Consider the following 21,607-nt stretch of genomic DNA (forward strand, 5'->3'; position numbering starts at 1 on the left):
TGCAAACTTCTACCGGCGGTTCATCAGCGATTTTAGCAAGATTGCACAACCCCTGACCTTAAGGGGAAACCTCGGCGTTCACCAACGCCCCCATCCTCCGTCACCCGGACCCCTCCAGACCATTCATCGTGGAGGTCGACGCATCTGAGACGGGAGTGGGGGCCGTCCTGTCTCAGAGGTTCGGGGACAGACCCAAGTTGCACCCCGTGGCCTTCTTCTCGAGAAAACTGTCTCCGGCAGAACGCAACTATGATGTGCGGAACTGGGACCTCCTGGCCGTCAAATTGTCCCTCGAAGAGTGGAGACACTGGCTGGAAGGAGCCGACCATCCATTCCTCATCTACACCGATCACAAAAATCTTGAGTACCTGAGGATGGCTAAGCGGCTCACACCCCGCCAAGCACGCAGGTCTCTGTTCTTCTCCTGGTTCCAGTTCACCTTGTCATACAGGCCAGGGACCAAGAATATGAAGGTGGATGCATTGTCTCGTATCCACTCTCCCGAAGGCCTGGCGGATCAGGAGAAGTACATAGTAAACCCCTCCTGCATGTTGGGCGCCATCAAGTGGGCCCTGGACAGAACCCTAGCTTGCCTCCCGAGATCATGCATCCCCGAAGGCTGTCCCCGAGGGATAAATGTATTTTGTCATTGTTACACCACGGCGAACTCGCGGCCGCTGTGCCGGTGTGGACTACACATCCCAGCCACACCCGCGCTCAAGTTCGCCAGAATACTGAGTGCAAACACCTGCGCACCGCCCAAGGGTATTTAAGACCCTATTAACAACAACATGGCGCAAAGTAACGCTAAAGCTTTCTCTACATTGGCTTGTTACCATGCTCTCTACGAAACACTGTATCTTCATTGGTTTTGGAACTTCCGCCTCGTTCTCAACTACGATTCTGGATTTACGTTTTGGATTATTGTGTTTGCCTCGGACTTCGTGCTCCACGCTTCACGACTCGCTCTCCTATCTGCTTATCCTCGGCCCGCGCTTGCCTCCTTCCAGGTAACGTGACAGTCATGCTTTTAAATAATTATCTGGCTACACTGAATTAATCATTATCTAATGTTTAATAATTATTAATTAATCATTATTAAATATTCAGTTAAATGTCAGTCTCAGCTCTATAATGTGGCTCTATTTAATGAACATGAAAATAATATAATAAAATATTAACTCTATAATAGTGTTTGATATTAACCATAAAGAACTCTTTTGGTAAATCATATATGCAACAAAAACAAATATAATAAATACTTCTTTAACTTTCTAAATCAGGATAAAGATAATTACTAAGCAGTGAATGAGAATGATGAGGAATTGTTTGTATGTCCACAGCTGAGAAAGGTAGACTCCTCAAACAGATGTGTGTGTGCATTAGTGAGTTAGTGTGGTGTGTTTTCTCTCGTCCACAGTGTGTGTCATTGTGCTGTATCACATCCTCCCCCTCAGCACCTGCAGTCGCTCCCAGCTGCATCAGTGCTTCTCTGTGCACTCTCACTGACCGAGGTTTTTGTACGGCGCTCTAACACTGTGTGAACAAATAGCTACTACTGATATAATTTTCACTCTAACAGTAGTAATCTCCTGCATCTTCAGTCTGGACTCCTCTGATGGTCAGAGTGAAGTCAGTATTAGATCCACTGCCACTGAAACGAGCTGGAGTTCCTGACTGTAAGTTAGTAGCCCCGTAGATCAGGAGTTTAGGAGCTTCTCCAGGTTTCTGCAGGTACCAGGCGAGACGGTTACCATGAAGCACACTGCTACTGATTCTACAGTTGAAGGTTTCTTCTGGATCAACAGTTTGCACTGAAGGAGTCTGAGTCACAGTCACCTGACCTCTGGATCCTGAAGAGAAACATAGATTGTGTTTCTATGCTGTAAAGTGGTGTAGAATTCGTATGAAATGAAGTGTGTGAGGCTGTGAGTTGATGTTAAACTCTCACCTTGAGTCCAGAGGGCCAGTGTGCAGATGAAGACGCTGATCAAAGTCATGGTTGCTGTGGGTGAAGTTGCTGAGCAGCTCTCAGTCATGAAGTGTTAAAGTCACAGGGCTATAAACACTCGCAGAGCACTGAAGCATGGACTGGCAATGCAAAGTGTGTGTGTGTGTGTGTGTGTGCACTGCCGTGTGATGGAGGTTTTTGTACAATGGTTTCATTAGAATGTATCACTGTGGTTCTTTTTTGGTGGAGGCTCCAAACTCGTGGTGAACAGTAAGTGTGTTTTCTTCTTTTAACACAAAATCCATTTAGTTCATTACTAATTACATGAATAAATAAACTTAAACTAAACAGATTATTTATGTTTATAATTGCATAATTGAGGTCATTGTGTATTATTAAGCTCTGATGAGGAACACATTTCAGTAACAGAACAGATCCCATATCAATGTTCTTGAACATTCAACAAATCTACAATTATTGATGTTAAATATGTAATAATTACACACTCGCTATATATTCGACATGCAATAACTCTGCAGTTCCTCTATAATAAACATTTAATAAATAGAGTTACTTTGTGCGGATGTAAAATCCAGATGAAAGCTGCTGTGTGTGTTTGTGTTAAACAATGAATATTTCTGTAATCAGCTACATTTGTATTTGCTGCAGTTAAATATGCTGAAGGTTTGAACTATAAAGTAATAACACTTGTTATAAAAAATGATTTTTCCCAGATAAATTACAGTGTGGAACATGATTGTTTTGTCTCTGCACTGAAACTGATGTCTAATAATAAAGTACTCAATGAACCTCAGTCATGAAGTCAGACTTTATTAGACTTAATTACTCTGTAAGATCAGTCAGTTCCACAAAGTTACAGAAATATTTCATAATCATTTCTAATTGTGTATGTGTGTGTGTATGTTTCTCCTCTCCAGCGGGTCCCACAGCTCCCTCCGTGTCTCTGCTCCCTCCGTCCCCTCTGCAGCTGTCTGAGGGATTGGCCTCGCTGCTCTGCCTGCTGTCTGGCTACTCTCCACAGGGGGCGCTGGTGAGCTGGACAGTGGACGGCTCACAGGTGAAGAACGAGGTTCTGACCAGCGCAGAAGAAGAGAAGAACGGCCGTTACAGCCGCAGCAGCACCCTGACCCTCAGCAAAGACCTCTGGGAAAAGGGGGAGGAGTTCAGCTGTAGGTTCTCCCATAACAACGTCGGTCATCCGGTCACGTTCAGAAAGAGTCAGTGTGAAGGCTAGTGGATCCAAGATAGAGTTTAACATAGAGCTGCTTATGATCCATCTACAATAGAGTTTCAATTCTACACAATGCTGACATTTCTGTCTTTACTCTCTTCACTGTCCTGTTGCTCTTCCTGTAGTTTTTGCTGAAATAAAGCTGAGTTTTGGACGTTGTGTGTTCTTTTATTGGAGTTAATAGTGATGATCAGTGTGATGAGAGAGTGGGATTAGCTGTAGATTCAGTGCTGTGTGTTGTGCTTCAGTGAGTTTGACTGAAGGAAGTTGAACATATGGTGAAGTTTCTGCTCTATTCTGGGAGAAATGAAACTCTTCAGTCCTGTTAATGCAAATCTCACTTACACATCACTGCACTCTCTCTCTCTCTCTTACATGAAATTACCTTTTCATAAACTGTACCAGGTTCTGACTTAATAATAACACAGACAGTAATGAAATTCTACCTGACTGTATATCAAAACTCTTGTAGAAATAGTTATTAGTTGGTTTAAATTATATCCATCTGAAGCCAATTTTCCTTTTGGTTCAGTTGCATTACAGGCTACAAACATAGTTTATTACTGATCCCTTTTATTACCCATGTCTAACAAAGAGTAATCCATCCATCCATCCATTTTCTGTACCACTTATCCTTCAGTGTCACGGGGAACCTGGAGCCAATCCCAGGGAGCCTAGGGCACAAGGTGGGGTACACCCTGGACAGGGTCCCAATCCATCACAGGGCACAATCACATACACATTCACACACCCATTCATACACTACTGACAGTTTGGACATGCCAATCACCCTACCATGCATGTCTTTGGACTGGAGGGAGGAAACCAGAGTACCCAGAGGAAATCCCAGCAAACTCTGCACACACAGGGGGAATCAAACCCCCAACCCTGTTGGTGTGAGGTGAACGTGCTAACCGCTAAACCATCGTGCACCCGACAAAGAGTAATGTAATCCAAAAATAAACCATTCAATTTCATAATTCCCCTTTCATCCTTCACTTCAAGCTTAATTCATCACATTCTTTTAAATGTGGAGCTGTTACACTCCTGCCGACAGATGGCGCTGAGGCGGCGAGGTGCAAGGACTGCTGCAGAGCGAGCGCGTGCACGACTTTTTGTATTTGGACAGGAGCCTTTGTGTTTTTATTCCCCGTGTGCAAGCACTGGCTGATTTACTCCAGGTGTCTGTGATTTTAGTTTAGTTATGTTTGTTATTTAAACCCCTCATGTTGCTGTGTACTTCGCGCAGTATTATATTCGTTTACGTTATGTTGGATAAGTTCGTATGTAGTAGCGAATGCGTGTAGCATGCTAGCGGTCTTGGTTCCATGCCCTGTTTTCGTGTAATGCCTAGACTTTACTCCCATGTGTAATCTAGCCAGTCCTGTTCAGTATACACCGTGTTCCTTGTTTATTGTTTGCTTGATTTATTAATAAAGACATCGCTCCTGCGCTTACTTCCTGGTTACCGTCTCGTGTTGTTACAGGAGCACTGGCCAGGTCTTCAACACTACTACAGAAAAACTGTCTGATGGCTTTACACTTTATTCACTTTATTTAGTCTGAGACAGGAACATCAGTACAGGAGGACAATCCCATAGATAGAGTATTCCTAACTTTGTGAAATTTTACAAAAATAGTCCAATAAAGTCCTGGATCCAGCTTGAATCATGAACTTTATTGTACATGGAATTTCCAGCTGTTTAGGAGCTGCCTAACCTCAGCATTGAATGTATTTATGGTGTAGCGTGGTACCTTACTTATGGGGTTTGGGCGCCAGACAGTTCAAATTAACCGTCACTTATAATTTATAATTTGGACATCACTCAGAACAAAAAACATCAGTAGGCTACTCAATTTGCATCTGCTCAACCATAAATCCCAGCTCAGACATAAGGGAGACTTTAATCTTATCTGTTTCTTCTGACAACAGTGTTTTAATTGCTTTCATTATAGTATCCATTTCCTGGGCTTGCTTGTCCTTATTGGAAGTTACAACGGTATGCAGGTTGCGAAAACTTTGTTCCGTTTGTTCAGTGAATTTGTTTAATTTTGATTCCAGATGGAATCTACTATGTTGTACCTGTTTGGCCAACTCATTTAACACTTTATCCTGCCTTTGTTGCAGAATATCCAAATGGACGTGGGCCTGATCTGTAAGCCGACCCAATTCCCTTCCAGGGGTAGGGAGCACAAAAGGAAGTTCACATTGAACAGAGTCAGCAGAAGCACCTTCATGTGTAGACAGCACCGCCAGGGGATTCTTTGTATTTTCCCCAACTGAGGATGCTGTTGCAGATGATGCAATCTCCATGTCCAAAGACTGTGAATGAGATGGGCTTTGTGATGGCTTATGTGGACTAGGACCAGGCCTTGGGGTACTTAAGGTTGGCAAAGCATGTATATGTATAAGTGTAGAAAGGTCAGGTGGAAATGGTTCCCAATCTACTGAGGGCAAAAGGGAAACAGGACCTGTAGGGGTAGACATGGCCAGGGAAGAAGAGAAACAATACAGAGCAGCAAGTAGTTACCCAGACTCCTACAGTCTCAATATACATTTCATGTAAACATCAACCAGAAAAACTGAAAATATAAGTACCCACACACACACACACACACACACACACACACACACAGTATTCCACAATAATAATAAGTCCATCAATAAAGCAAATGTCCAAGTCTGTTACGTTCAGTACCCCAACTACACTTTCTAAATTTTACAGTTCAGTCCCTGTTGGGGCGCCACTCTGTAGCATGGTACCTTACTTATGGGGTTTGGGCGCCAGACAGTTCAAATTAACCGTCACTTATAATTTATAATTTTGACATCACTCAGAACAAAAAACATCAGTAGGCTACTCAATTCTTACAAAATAAGATTATTATTATTTATGCAATAAATGTAAGAATTTACAGATCGTTTCAGTCATAGAAACTGAAATAATGAAAACCAAAACTTCCCATACGTGGGATTAATAGACGAACCCATAAGGAAACAAGCCTCTATTCATACAAGAAAATTTTCACACACAAAAAGCAGAAAAAAAAACACATTTAACCCCAAAATAATTCTTAACCAAAACAAAAAATTTGTTCACTTTAAAAGCGGCACGTCAGTGGCGGTGATTTAGGCATACAGGAGTTCGTGAACTTGAAAGCATGGGAAACAGGCAGTCAGATTCCGCTTAACACTCGGAGTTATTTACAGACAGTAACATCCAACGATTTAAGCATACTGGTTCTCCACAAAAGTATTAAAGAAAGGATCTCAAACCCATGATGTGCCTCCGAACCCACAAAGCTCCGCTCGCTCGTTGATTCACCTTGGCAGGATATTCCCGAAGTGTTCGCCAGCCTCCGGAATCAATATCCACAAGATTATAATCCACAGTAAAGCATTAGCATGGTCCCAGGCAAACGCACACCATCAGTTCTGCCATTCCCACCTGGCTTTCAGTTCCGCCATTCCCACCTGGCCTTCAGTTCCGCGTCCCGCTCATTTCCGCCTCCTGCTCATCTCCTCCTCCTTCAGTCACCTGTTCTTTTTATTGCTTCCGAAGACCACACCCTTCTCTTCATCTCTCTCTTTTTTTTTTCTTCCGTTAATTAAAACATGGAATGGAAATGACTCCGCCTCTGCGTCACTGTGGAGCTATCCGTTACAATGGTGTCACACTGCACCCTGGTGGTGAATGACTCATGTAAATGTAGACACTTGCAAGCTTAATAAGTAGGAGGTGACCATAACTACAGTATTTGTTCTTTTTACCTAAGCTACTACAGGCAATATATTCAGAGAAAAAAGGTAGCAAACACCAAAGCTTACCCTTACGGTACTCTACTACGGAATCAAATTTTTGTAGTCTTAGAAGAAATCTTCTTAAAAGACGACTAGTGGTTTTGGTGGAAGTCAAGACCCACTGTAAGGCTGAGTGATCAGTGACCACAGTGAACCGTTTTTGTTCCAGGTAATATTGCCATTTTTCTAGGGCCCATACAACAGCAAGGCACTCCTTTTCTGTTGTAGAATAGTTCACTTCAGATTTATTTAGTGTTCGGCTTGCATAGGCTATTACCTGTTCAGAGTCTGGTCCCATTTTCTGTGCAAGAACAGCTCCAACGCCGGTCTCACTCGCATCAGTGTAGACCGTGAATGGAAGACGTTGGTTGGGATGGCCTAGAACTGGAGGTGAAGTTAAACATGCTTTAAGCTGATCAAAAGCCTGCTGGCACTTAAGAGTCCAGAGGAAAGGACGCCCCTTCTTCAAATCATTCAAGGGTTCTGTGATCTTGGAGAATCCAGATACAAAACGGTGGTACCAGCCAGACAGGCCGAGGAATCTTTGCACTTCCTTGAGGTTTTTAGGGATTGGATAGGACTGTATGGACCGCACCTTTTCTCGATCAGCTGTAACCCCTTTGGTACTCACGATGTGTCCCAAAAACTTGATTTCCAGCAAGCAGAATTTACTTTTCTTCAAATTGATAGTGAGACCTGCTCGATGCAGTTCATCAAATACCTTTTGAAGGTCCAAGAAATGTTGAGACACTGATGATGAATAGATGATAATATCATCCAAGTAAACCAGACAGCACTGACCACGTAGACTTTCTAAGACCATCTCCATTAGCCTCTGCAATGTGGCTGGGGCATTTTTAAGTCCAAATGGCATCACATTAAAATGGTAGAGGCCTGAAGAGGTGATAAAGGCAGTTTTAATACCAGATGATAACATCTCCTAGAGGCTTTCCTTGACAATGGTCTGCTTCTCTGAAGACATTCGATAGGGTTTTTGTTTAATGGGAATAGTAGCTGTGGAATATATGTGATGCTGTAGTACATTGGCTCTACCCAGTTTATGTGTACACACCTGAGGATTGGACAGAAGAATGTTCTTCAGTTGCTGCTTTTCAGCCTCATTCAGCTGAGCAGAAGATACTGCCTGATCAATGTAATCTTCCACATTCAGTTGAATCACTTCCGAAGAACACATAGGTGGAGGAGTGGAGCTGAAGAGCCCAAGCTGATGTTTCTGTTCATACCTTCCTATGCTTTTCTTGGTTTCTGGACCTTTCCATCCAGACACGCGAGCATTGCCAGGTTGGAAGGAATATATAAGAGAAGGTATAAATTTAAACCCATATACCCGATCTGCTACATTTATTTGTAGCTGGCTGCGGGAAATGAAGTCCAGGCCAAGGACAATTCCATATGCAAGGGCTTTGGCTGGAAGCACCGCTGCAGAGGTGTTAATGACCTTTCCATGAAACTCAATGTCCAAAACAACCCAACCCAAAGGGGACTCTGCGTCCCCATTGGCTAAGTACAAAGGACCATGGATCCACGGTCTTAGGTTTTCATTTGAACTATTCAGTTCAACCCAGAGATGTTAATGTAGGAGAGTATAGCTGGCCCCGGTGTCAACGATAGCTTTTCCATACCACAACTTAATCTGTACGCGTACCACCAATTGTGATGGAATAACCAGTGAATCAAAAGGAGAAGTTGGTGAAGAAATCAAAGTATTTTTTCTCTGAGGTTGCTTGGAGGTTACTGTTGACGCAGAAGAGTTGCTGGAGGGTCCACTGGTTTTTGAGTGATAAGGTTTTTGCTTATTTTGGGAAAGAAAATGAGAAGAGGATGTAGATGTATACAGAGGGCAGGATCCAGGGGAATGGGCACCTTTGCAGCGCCAACACAGAGGCAGTTTTTCTCCTTGTTGACTACCCGGATGCAATCCTTTCTGCATTTGGTTCACTTTTCTTCCCTGGAGGTTGCGTTCATATGCCAGCTGTTGGTCATGGTCTCTCTCAAATTGATAACCAAGCCGTACAAGATCGTCCACATTGAGAACTCTTCCACGGAGCTGACTGGCGAGGTAAGCTTTTATGTGTTTCAGAATGAGCTTTACAATGTCTAATTCAGTCAGTTTAGGATTCCATCATGTGCATAGAGCTCTATATGAATAGGCAAAATCTCGGATGGATTCATCGTCGCCTTCGTTTTTAGTTCGGACACGTTCAGCTAATTCGTCTTCATAGTCTTCATCCAAAAAGGCAGACACAAAAGCAGTCTTGAATTCCTCCCAAGATGCAACTTTGGAACGTTTTATCTCCCACCAGTCTCGAGCAGTGCTATGGAAGACTGTTCTGAAGGTAGCAAGAATGTCATTGTCGGATAAAGGATGTAAGACAAGGAAATCCTCACATTTGGATAAATAAACTAAGGGGTCAGGATCATCTCCAGGCCTTCCGTATGTAGGAAAAGTTAGTTTGATGTGATCACTTTTGGGAATTGAAGTAAGACTGGATACAGGGAGCTCTACTGCTGAAGGGTTTTTTAAAAGTGGTGAGGCTGGAAGAGTCAGTTGCTTGAATTTTTTGTGTATTTCCTCCATTTCACTCTGGTGAGTTGTAGAAAGTACATCCATCTTTCCATTCACACCATCCACCTTTGCAGACAGCATCTTTAACATTGATGAGCATTCACCAAAGCTTTTAACAATTTCAAGATTTTTCCCATCCAAAAATTTCTGTGTACTTTGTAACTCACCTTGTAACCTGGCTTTCCCACCTGGATTTCAGTTCCGCGTCCCGCTCATTTCCGTCTCCTGCTCATCTCCTCCTCCTTTAGTCACCTGTTCTTTTTATTGCTTCCGAAGACCACACCCTTCTCTTCATCTCTCTCTTTTTTTTTTCTTCCGTTAATTAAATCACGGAATGGAACGGACTCCGCCTCTGCGTCACTGTGCAGCTATCCGTTACAATGGTGTCACACTGCACCCTGGTGGTGAATGACTCATGTAAATGTAGACACTTGCAAGCTTAATAAGTAGGAGGTGACCATAACTACAGTATTTGTTCTTTTTACCTAAGCTACTACAGGCAATATATTCAGAGAAAAAAGGTAGCAAACACAGGTAAAAACATCTATAAATGGATTTACAGATGGCAAAAATGATCTACAAATGGCACAAATCCTCTCCAAATGAAACTCACTGTCACATCAGCATCCCATGATCCTCAGCCTGCATCCCTAGTCAAGCTTCTGTCCCCCATTTCAGTAACATGAAAATGATACTCCAATACCCTGGTAAACAGCTAAAATAAATCCTTGTAAACGTCCACATATTTACGGACCTGACCGTACCTCACATTTCTACTGTTTCCTGTTTAAACAGATCAATTTCTCTTACTCCAGTCAGCTGAAGTTACCACAGCAGAACTTTAATCAAGGTGCAGAAACACCTGGATTCTTGTGCAAATGTGAAATTATTGTTATTTTAATAGATTTGAAAAATAAAACTTGAGAAATGTTTGTTTAGCATTAGCATTACAGTTTCACACAAAGGTGATGTAATGTGGGCGGGGTTAACGGGCTGAGGTAAATCCGTCATGATGGAGATCACAAAAAAGGTTTCAAACTCTTTTCTTGTTTAAACCTTCAACAAGTCAACAATTTATTCGGGTATTATTAAACAAGTCCTGTTTAACCAGGTTTAATACTTAAAAAGAATCATACTGCCCCTCTGGCGCACTGTTTCTCGGACTACTGTGTAGTAGGTATTACGTCATTTCCGCCGCAGCGCCCTGTTATGACAGAGTGATTGAAACAACCAGCGCTCGCGCCAGAGTACACGTCATCAGAGAAGAGTCACTGCGAGGGGGTGGACACGTTACTGTTTTTATTTAAACATTATGAGGACATACCTTTTTAATATTTATGTGTAGGGATAAATCATTTATAATAAACACTGCAACATTCCATAAAGAAATAAGACTTGTTGATTTTTGTGACTATAATCGTGTCACTCGCTTAAAAAAACGGGCTGGAACGTTATTTGGTACGTCGTTGTGACGAATAATCTGTGAGAAATAAAACATCAACAGGGGAATAATCTTCTGAAACTTGGAACTCTTCAGTGAGTAGTGATGTGTTGTTCATGAAGGACTCGTTCATTTTGAACGAATCTTTAATATGACTCTGGAACAAAGAGTTGACTCCGATTGATTCGTTCGTTTCTTTATGACTGCGCATGCGCAGAAACATCTCCACAGGTTCTGTACGGGAAACCGAAATGATTAGAACCGGAAGACTTCAAACGGGAACTTATCATTTCTGTACACACACAGATTTAAATTGTATTCTTCTGAAATGAACAAAACGACTTGGAAATAAAGATTCCTCCATTTTGCAGGACGAGATTCAAAGATATGAATCTGTAAATTAATCTGAACTTCCCAAAACTATTAGGGAGAAGAGTTTTCTCTTTTATATACAGTATATAAGAGCAGTCTTATCTTTAATTGTCACTTATCCCTCATTTCTTCTTTCTGTTTTACTCCTCTTTTCATTCAGTTTCCTCTGCTTCTCTTTTTGACTGTTACATTTCTTTTTCATCGCATTTTAATCTGAAACAAAGCGCTTCCATAACACACCAATCAATCCTTTACACAGGTGTAACGATGAACAGCAGCATAGTTTGGCCTTAAATATCCTGCCTAGCAGCTGCAGGTAATGCAGGTTAATCATCCTGGAGGATTCTGGGTAACAGTTCTCTGGAGTGAGTTTCTCTCACCGCGCACCGCTGCTGCCCTCTGCTGGTTGCCGGAGGTGTAGCGTGGCCTCAATATTATTATTATGGAATGGGACTAGTGGAATAGTGAGGAGGACTTTCAGGCTGAGGAGCAGGCTTGTACAGATACGTGTGGTGGAAATCCAGGAGGAAACAAGGGTTAGTTTGATGTGTTTTAATAAAGAGTCATGAAAGGATGGTGAGATTCTGTACGGGGAAGAATGAATTATAGGCTTCTGTACAATTACAGCACAGGAAACAAGACCGCTTCTCTTGTTGATTGTGACAGGAAGTCGTAGTGTATCTGTCTCTCTCTCTCTCTCTCAGTAATAGTGTCTAGCCATAGTTTTAATGATTTTATATTTGGTTTACTGTAACAAATCAGATGGTCGGGGGTTCAAGCCTCGACCACCAAGCTGTCATTGTTGGGCCCTTGAGCAAGGCCCTTAACGCTCTCTCATCCAGGGGTGCTGTATCATGGCTGACCCTGCGCTCTGAATCCAGCCTTCTAACAAGCTCAGATATGTGAATAAAATATTTTTTCATTGAATGTATTTGTAACAAAATAAAGGCTGCCTCTAGGATGCTTAAAAGAAACAAAGAGAGCAAGACTCTAAAAGCCAGAGCAAGGATAATACACATTATAAGACTTAGCAATGAGAGTAACTAACAGAGCGGTACACACATTATAGCAAATGAGATGAACTAGTAACAGGTGAGAAGATCAGAACTTGGGGAGCTGGAATGGGTGTCATGGGTGGAAACTGGGGATGTGGGCGTGGCTACAGACTAAATCAGTTATGTCACCACATACAGTAACTACTAATTTAAATTTTGAGTGTGTGTATTGAAGCGTTGTGTAAAGAAGTGTGTCTTGTTCCAAATATTATGAGCATTTTTAGAGTTAGTGCTCATGAACTAGAGCTGTGTGTGTGTGTGTGTGTGTGTGTGTGTGCAGTGGAAGGTAGACCCGAGTCAGCAGATCTAAGGGAATTTTCACACCTGGCTCATTTGGAGCGTTTGTTTCGGAACCTGGTGTGTTTTCTCCCTTGGTTCGGTTCATTTAGACATATATGAACACTGCAATCTTGCTCGGATCCGCACCAAAACAATCTGTATTCGTTTACAATTCGGTTCCTCACACCTGACTTGCATAAACACATTTTGGGACGCTTTTAAATTGCCTTGTGAAAGCAAACCGAGCCAAGGACAAAATGAAACGTTTGAACAGTTTATGTCCCCGTTTCAGAACAAATCACAGATCTACAGGTCTGAAAACGCTCTAAGAGAGTGGAATGGTCAGTAGGACTGGAGAAGTGCACAAAGGTAAGCTAGGCTCAGTCCATTATTGTGTTCGATGTAATGGTGAGGAGTTTAAAAGAAGTACAAGCCGTTATTGGACGTCAGTGTAATCCTAACCCTAACTGTATTAGATACAGAATTGATATCTTTCTTATAGAAAGTTTGGATTCAAAATGAACAAAAAGGAGTGATTATGGAATAAATGATCAAATGAAGATCAGCGACCCTGCTATGAGCAGCTGTTGACCACACCAGCATGAGTTGTGTCTGACAGTACTGATCTCCTCCATATTCAAGTGACTTTTACAAATTCTGTCCCATAATCCACTCCCACTGAAACCAGGTGGAATCCCACACTGATGCTGATATACCTGGTGTTTCAGGAGTTTAGGAGCTTCTCCAGGTTTCTGAAGGTTCGGACAATATCCACACCGGTCCTGCAGCTGATAATAACAGTCTCTTCTGGAGAAACACACAGAGACTCTGGAGAATGAGAGAGGAGTCTCAGTGTCTCAGCAGTAGAGTCAGAACTTTATGGTTTTATCTGACTGCATTATGTGGCCATCAGTGTGACTGTGACATAATCATGAAAGAGCAGAATAAAGAGAAAGGTGGACTCCTCTCACAGATGTGTGTGTGCATTAGTGAGTTAGTGTGGTGTGTTTTCTCTCGTCCACAGTGTGTGTCATTGTGCTGTATCACATCCTCCCCCTCAGCACCTGCAGTCGCTCCCAGTTGCATCAGTGCTTCTCTGTGCACTCTCACTGACCGAGGTTTTTGTACGGAGCTCTAACACTGTGTGAACACCCAGCTACTACCGATATAATGGTCACTCTGACAGTAATAATCGCCTGCATCTTCAGTCTGGACTCCTCTGATGGTCAGAGTGAAGTCAGTATTAGATCCACTGCCACTGAAACGAGCTGGAGTTCCTGACTGTAAAGTAGTAGCCCCATAGATCAGGAGTTTAGGAGCTTCTCCAGGTTTCTGCAGGTACCAGTGTAGATAGCTACCACCATACACGCTGCTACTGGTTCTACAGTTGAAGGTGACTGTTTTTCCTGGATCAGCAGTTTGCACTGAAGGAGTCTGAGTCACAGTCACCTGACCTCTGGATCCTGAAGAGAAACATAGATTGTGTTTCTATGCTGTAAAGTGGTGTAGAATTCGTATGAAATGAAGTGTGTGAGGCTGTGAGTTGATGTTAAACTCTCACCTTGAGTCCAGAGGGCCAGTGTGCAGATGAAGACGCTGATCAAAGTCATGGTTGCTGTGGGTGGTTGCTGAGCAGCAGCTCTCAGTCATGAAGTGTTAAAGTCACAGGGCTATAAACACTCGCAGAGCACTGAAGCATGGACTGGCAATGCAAATTGTGTGTGTGTGTGTGTGTGTGTGTGTGTGTGTGTGTGTGTGTGTGTGCACTGCAGTGTGATGGAGGTTTTTGTACGATGGTTTCATTAGAATGTATCACTGTGGTTCTTTTTTGGTGGAGGCTCCAAACTCGTGGTGAACAGTAAGTGTGTTTTCTTCTTTTAACACAAAATCCATTTAGTTCATTACTAATTACATGAATAAATAAACTTAAACTAAACAGATTATTTATGTTTATAATTGCATCATTGATGTTATTGTGTATTATTAAGCTCTGATGAGGAACACATTTCAGTATCAGAACAGATCCCATATCAATGTTCTTGAACATTCAACAAATCTACAATTATTGATGTTAAATATGTAATAATTACACACTCGCTATATATTCGACATGCAATAACTCTGCAGTTCCTCTATAATAAACATTTAATAAATAGAGTTACTTTGTGCGGATGTAAAATCCAGATGAAAGCTGCTGTGTGTGTTTGTGTTAAACAATGAATATTTCTGTAATCAGCTACATTTGTATTTGCTGCAGTTAAAGATGCTGAAGGTTTGAACTATAAAGTAATAACACTTGTTATAAAAAATTATTTTTCCCAGATAAATTACAGTGTGGAACATGTTTGTTTTGTCTCTGCACTGAAACTGATGTCAAATAATAAAGTACTCGATGAAACTCAGTCATGAAGTCAGACTTTATTAGACTTAATTACTCTGTAAGATCAGACAGTTCCACAAAGTAACAGAAATATTTCATAATCATTTCTAATTGTGTGTGTGTGTGTGTGTGTGTGTGTGTGTGTGTGTTTCTCCTCTCCAGCATGTCCCACAGCTCCCTCCGTGTCTCTGCTCCCTCCGTCCCCTCTGCAGCTGTCTGAGGGATCGGCCTCGCTGCTCTGCCTGCTGTCTGGCTACTCTCCACAGGGGGCGCTGGTGAGCTGGACAGTGGACGGCTCACAGGTGAAGAACGAGGTTCTGACCAGCGCAGAAGAAGAGAAGAACGGCCGTTACAGCCGCAGCAGCACCCTGACCCTCAGCAAAGACCTCTGGGAAAAGGGGGAGGAGTTCAGCTGTAGGGTCTCCCATAACAACGTCGATCATCCGGTCACTTTCAGAAAGAGTCAGTGTGAAGGCTAGTGGATCCAAGATAGAGTTTAACATAGAGCTGCTTATGATCCATCTACAATAGAGTTTCAATTCTACACAATGCTGACATTTCTGTCTTTACTCTCTTCACTGTCCTGTTGCTCTTCCTGTAGTTTTTGCTGAAATAAAGCTGAGTTTTGGACGTTGTGTGTTCTTTTATTGGAGTTAATAGTGATGATCAGTGTGATGAGAGAGTGGGATTAGCTGTAGATTCAGTGCTGTGTGTTGTGCTTCAGTGAGTTTGACTGAAGGAAGTTGAACATCTGGTGAAGTTTCTGCTCTATTCTGGGAGAAATGAAACCCTTCAGTCCTGTTCATGCAAATCTCACTTCCACCTCTCACCTCGTGTTTATCATCTTTATGTAAAGCAACCTTGGGTTTAATAAAAGGTGCTACATAAATTAACATTTATATAAAATGATTATAAAATTATACTGAAAATAATTACATTAATCTTACTTTTAATTTGAATACGTAATATTGGCACATCAGTCTTGTGATGATAATTTGAGAAACTCATTTATGAGTAGGAAACACTGCATACAATACATCTGAGTAATAAAACAATATCTACAGTACACATACACAAATGGTACAGATGTGTGGTGTGTATATAGATGTACGGTAGAGATGTGTGGTGTATATATAGATGTACGGTAGAGATGTGTGGTGTATATATAGATGTATGGTAGAGATGTGTGGTGTATATATAGATGTACGGTAGAGATGTGTGGTGTATATATAGATGTACGGTAGAGATGTGTGGTGTGTATATAGATGTATGGTAGAGATGTGTGGTATATATATAGATGTACGGTAGAGATGTGTGGTGTGTATATAGATGTACGGTAGAGATGTGTGGTATATATATAGATGTACGGTAGAGATGTGTGGTGTGTATATAGATGTACGGTAGAGATGTGTGGTGTGTATATAGATGTACGGTAGAGATGTGTGGTATATATATAGATGTACGGTACAGATGTGTGGTGTATATAGATGTACGGTAGAGATGTGTGGTGTATATATAGATGTACGGTAGAGATGTGTGGTGTATATATAGATGTACGGTACAGATGTGTGGTGTATATATAGATGTACGGTACAGATGTGTGGTGTGTATATAGATGTACGGTACAGATGTGTGGTGTATATATAGATGTACGGTAGAGATGTGTGGTGTGTATATATAGATGTACGGTAGAGATGTGTGGTGTGTATATAGATGTACGGTACAGATGTGTGGTGTATATATAGATGTACGGTACAGATGTGTGGTGTATATATAGATGTACGGTAGAGATGTGTGGTGTATATATAGATGTACGGTAGAGATGTGTGGTGTATATATAGATGTACGGTACAGATGTGTGGTGTGTATATAGATGTACGGTACAGATGTGTGGTGTATGTATAGATGTACGGTAGAGATGTGTGGTGTGTATATATAGATGTACGGTAGAGATGTGTGGTGTATATATAGATGTACGGTAGAGATGTGTGGTGTGTATATATAGATGTACGGTAGAGATGTGTGGTGTATATATAGATGTACGGTACAGATGTGTGGTGTATATATAGATGTACCGTAGAGATGTGTGGTGTATATATAGATGTACGGTAGAGATGTGTGGTGTGTATATAGATGTACGGTAGAGATGTGTGGTGTATATATAGATGTACGGTAGAGATGTGTGGTGTGTATATAGATGTACGGTAGAGATGTGTGGTGTATATATAGATGTACGGTACAGATGTGTGGTGTATATATATAGATGTACGGTAGAGATGTGTGGTGTGTATATAGATGTACAGTACAGATGTGTGGTGTATATATAGATGTATGGTAGAGATGTGTGGTGTATATATAGATGTATGGTAGAGATGTGTGGTGTATATATAGATGTATGGTAGAGATGGTACACATATAGAGATAGTGTTACACTGGACTGAGTTTACTGGACTCGGATTCAGGACAAAACAGAGATGCGGATGTTGCAGAATCGGAAAGACATCTCCAAAATGCACGAGACGCCGCACTTCTCCAAAACACAGAGTTTATTTAAAGAAATAAAAAAGTGAGTTGGTACCAAGAGCAGGGCTTGTGTTTTCCCCCTCGAAAGGTCTTTCGTTTCGGTTATAAATTATTTTATCATCAGTCGGGTGGAGGTTGAGGGGGGAATGAACATGAAATCCTGCACAGATTGGACTTTACAAAATAATTTAGAGAAGGAAAAAAGGGCTACTGTAATTATTTCCATCTACTCATTCTATAAATAAAAAATGTCAGAAAAGATACAGCTTGATCTCTGACTGTTACAAAAGTGCTAACACTGGAGACTCCTTCCATAAATGTTCAATCTCCTTACAGAAAATTACACCATAGTAATGAGATGCATTTTTAAGCATGTTTATCTGTTTAAGTTCTTAACAAATTTATACTTTAAATGTTTATTTAACAAGTAGTGTTTGTTTATTTGTTGGAATTTTTTTAAAAAACTTTAACTGTACGAGTTTTAAAAAAGACAAACGCACTACATGATATTCTATTGTTCCTACTATATTAAATAATCAGATTTTCACCAGGAAAAAAAAAAGAAAAGCTTTATAACGTTTTATTTCTCAACTGTATGAATTCCAAATAAAACCAAATTCACTCCATCACTTATTATTTCTATCTACTACAGTAACTAGATTTTAAAAGTAATCACTTCATTAAATTTGCATTTAATTATTCCAGTAAATCAAACAACATAAAACAATTACTATGAATTTAAATATAACAAACATTGAGTTACTTGAGTTGCTGTTTGTTCAGATGTTTTGATCACTAGGTGAGAAGTGAGAAACGCTCACACTCCAAACACTCACGTTTATACAAAACCTTAAACATACACAACAATTTAAACTGATATGAAGTGTATAAAGTTTAAAAAGACTGAAAATGTGTTACAGTTAATCACCTTCTAGCACCTGAGATATCAGGTTTGTATGTTCTCCCCCAGTCCAGAGACATTCATGGTAGACTGATTGGCATGTCCAAAGTGTCTATAGTGTATGAATGGGTGTGTATGTGATTGTACGCTGAGATGGATTGGCACCTTGTCCAGGGTGTACCCCGCCCTTGTGCCCTACTCTAGACTCCCGGCCCCCCGCAACCCAGTAGGATAAGCAGGGGGACTTATGGATATGTAAACGGATGTTATTTGTCATAGAAAATATATCAAATGTACGATTTTAAGGAAAACAAATAAGGTAATTTTGAATTTGATGGCTGCAACACGTATCAAAAAAGTTGGGACGGGGCAACAAAAGGCTGGAAAAGTACGTATTACTAAAAAGAAACAGCTGGAGGAAAATTCTGTAACTAATTAGGTTAATTGGCAAAAGGTCAGTAACATGAAAATGATACTCCAGTACACTGGTAAACAGCTAAAATAAATCCTTGTAAACGTCCACATATTTACGGACCTGACTGTACCTCACATTTCTACTGTTTCCTGTTTAAACAGATCAATTTCTCTTACTCCAGTCAGCTGAAGTTACCACAGCAGAACTTTAATCAAGGTGCAGAAACACCTGGATTCTTGTGCAAATGTGAAATTATTGTTATTTTAATAGATTTAAAAAATAAACCTTGAGAAATGTTTGTTTAGCATTAGCAATACAGTTTCACACAAAGGTGATATAATGTGGGCGGGGTTAACAGGCTGAGGTAAATCCGTCATGATGGAGATAACAAAAAAGGTTTCAAACTGTTTTCTTGTTTAAACCTTCAACACGTTAACAATTTATTCGGGTAAATCCATTACCGTTAGCTCGACCGGCATTATATAAGAGCAGTCTCATCTTTAATTCTCACTTATCCCACCTTTCTTCTTTCTGTTTTTCCTCTCTTTTCAGTGTCTTCTCTTTTTGACTGTTACATTTCTTTTTCATCTTATTTTAATCTGCCACAAAACTCTTCCATAACACACCAGTCTCCCCTTTACAAAGGTGTGGCGAGGAACAGCAGCATAGTTTGGCCTTAAATATCCTGCTTAGCAGCTGCAGGTAATGCAGGTTAATCATCCTGGAGGATTCTGGGTAACATTTCTCTGGAGTGAGTTTCTCTCACCGCGCTCCGCTGCTGCCCTCTGCTGGCCGCCGGCGGTGTAGCGTGGCTTCATTATTATTATTATTATTATTATTATTATTATTATTATTATTATTATTATTATTATTATTATTATGGAATAGGACTAGTGGAGTAGTGAGGAGCGCTTTGAGGCTGAGGAGCAGGCTTGTACAGATACGTGTGGTGGAGGTTTGGGGTGAAACAAGGGTCAATGAGTAACCTTAACTAATACCTAGTTTCTCTCCTTGGGAACATACCCCTTCCATTCCACAAGGCGTTACAGCTTTCCTCTCTGTCTTGTTGAGTATAAGAGCGTGCACATGGCACAAGCTGCAGTCCTCAATGCTAGGGCTCGTCATCAGGAATCTCCTCACAGAGCGGCCTAGTTTGATGTGTTTTAATAAAGAGACATGAATAGATGGTGAGATTCAGTACTGGGAAGAATGAATTATAGGCTTCTGTACAATTACAGCACAGGAAAGGAAACAAGACCACTTCTCTTATTGATTGTGACAGGAAGTGAATTTCAGACATTACAGGATCTACTCCTAATGAAGCTACGTCTACTTGAACAATGAAAGGCTATGTAGGACCAGAGTATTTGAGAATATGGGCAGTGGTGAAATCTTCTGTAATGGAGTGAAAAGCCTGATCTGCTTGTTTCTTCCACTTGATGGTACGAGGACCTAATTGAGTAGAGCGCTCTCTCTCTCTCTCTCTCTCTCTCTCTCTCCACACGTTACTCCTGCTGGATCTTTTTCCTCTCAAGGTTTCCTACAAGCTTGAAATGAGTAATAGTGTCTAGAAATAGGTTTAATGACTTTATATTTGGTTTACTGCTGTTATGAATCAGAAGGTCTGGGGTTCAAGCCCCAACCACCAAGATGTCATTGTTGGGCCCTTGAGCAAGGTCTTTAATGCTCTCTCATCCAGGGGCGCTGTATCATGGCTGACCCTGCGCTCTGACAACAGCTTCCTAACAAGCTGGGACATGTGAATAAAATATTTTCTCATTTAATGCATATGTGACAAAATAAAGGCTGCCTCTAGGATGCTTCAAAGAAACAAAGAAAGCAAGACACTCAAAACTAGAGCTGTACTGTATGACATCACCACATACAGTAACTACTAATTTTGAGTGTGTGTATTGCAACGTTGTGTAAAGAAGTGTGTCTTGTTCCAAATATTATGAGCGTTAATAGAGTTACTGCTCATTTATTAGAGCTGTGTGTGTGTGTGTGTGTGTGTGTGTGTGTGTGTGTGTGCAGTGGAAGGTAGACCCGAGTCAGCAGATCTAAGGGCATTTTCACACCTGGCTCATTTGGAGCGTTTGTTTCGGAACCTGGTGTGTTTTCTCCCTTGTTTCGGTTCATTTAGACATATATGAACACTGCAATCTTGCTCGGATCCGCACCAAAACAATCTGTAATCGTTTACAATTCGGTTCCTCACACCTGACTTGCATAAACACATTTTGGGACGCTTTTAAATTGCCTTGTGAGAGCAAACCGAGCCAAGGACAAAATGAAACATTTTATCCAAAAAAAACAAAACAAAACAAAAAAAAAACACCCTGTGATTTTCTACATGTATTTTTCTTTTTTTTCCCTGTAAATCTATTTTCCTTTATTAAACTCCAACATTCTCCTGATCATCTGTTTGAGTTTATTATATAATCTCTAACTGTAAAACGGTCTGTATAATCATCTGTACAGATAACAGAGCTGAAATTCTTCTAAACTCGAAAGTGTGAAAATCCCAGGAGGAGATCAGCAGGTTCTGTAATACTCAAACCAACATCCATGCTACGATCCGAGTCACTGAGATTGTTCTGATGTTTGACGTGCCTGTGTGATTTTATGCACTGTTGCTGCTGCTGCCAT

The 21,607-nt window shown here is 41.1% G+C and overlaps 2 long non-coding RNA genes and 2 gene segments (V, D, J or C); 2 read left to right on the forward strand and 2 right to left on the reverse strand.

Annotated features, from left to right (window-relative positions):
* Window positions 1–1,575: 1,575 nt before the first annotated feature.
* On the reverse strand, window positions 1,576–2,000 carry LOC128623150 (immunoglobulin kappa variable 6-21-like). The segment is given in 2 exon segments: window positions 1,576–1,853; window positions 1,952–2,000. Coding segments are annotated over 2 exon segments (327 nt in total).
* Window positions 2,001–2,021: 21 nt separating this feature from the next.
* LOC128623288 (uncharacterized) lies at window positions 2,022–3,357 on the forward strand. Its single transcript, XR_008388558.1, has 2 exons — window positions 2,022–2,221; window positions 2,890–3,357. It is a non-coding gene; the product is annotated as an uncharacterized LOC128623288 (long non-coding RNA).
* Window positions 3,358–12,741: 9,384 nt separating this feature from the next.
* Window positions 12,742–14,356, reverse strand: LOC128623670 (immunoglobulin kappa variable 1-39-like). The segment is given in 2 exon segments: window positions 12,742–14,202; window positions 14,301–14,356. Coding segments are annotated over 2 exon segments (378 nt in total).
* Window positions 14,357–14,465: 109 nt separating this feature from the next.
* Window positions 14,466–15,749, forward strand: LOC128623554 (uncharacterized). The gene is made up of 2 exons (XR_008388601.1): window positions 14,466–14,597; window positions 15,282–15,749. It is a non-coding gene; the product is annotated as an uncharacterized LOC128623554 (long non-coding RNA).
* Window positions 15,750–21,607: the final 5,858 nt, after the last annotated feature.

Source organism: Ictalurus furcatus, chromosome 19, assembly GCF_023375685.1.
Source record: "Ictalurus furcatus strain D&B chromosome 19, Billie_1.0, whole genome shotgun sequence".
Classification (NCBI taxonomy): Eukaryota; Metazoa; Chordata; class Actinopteri; order Siluriformes; family Ictaluridae; genus Ictalurus; species Ictalurus furcatus.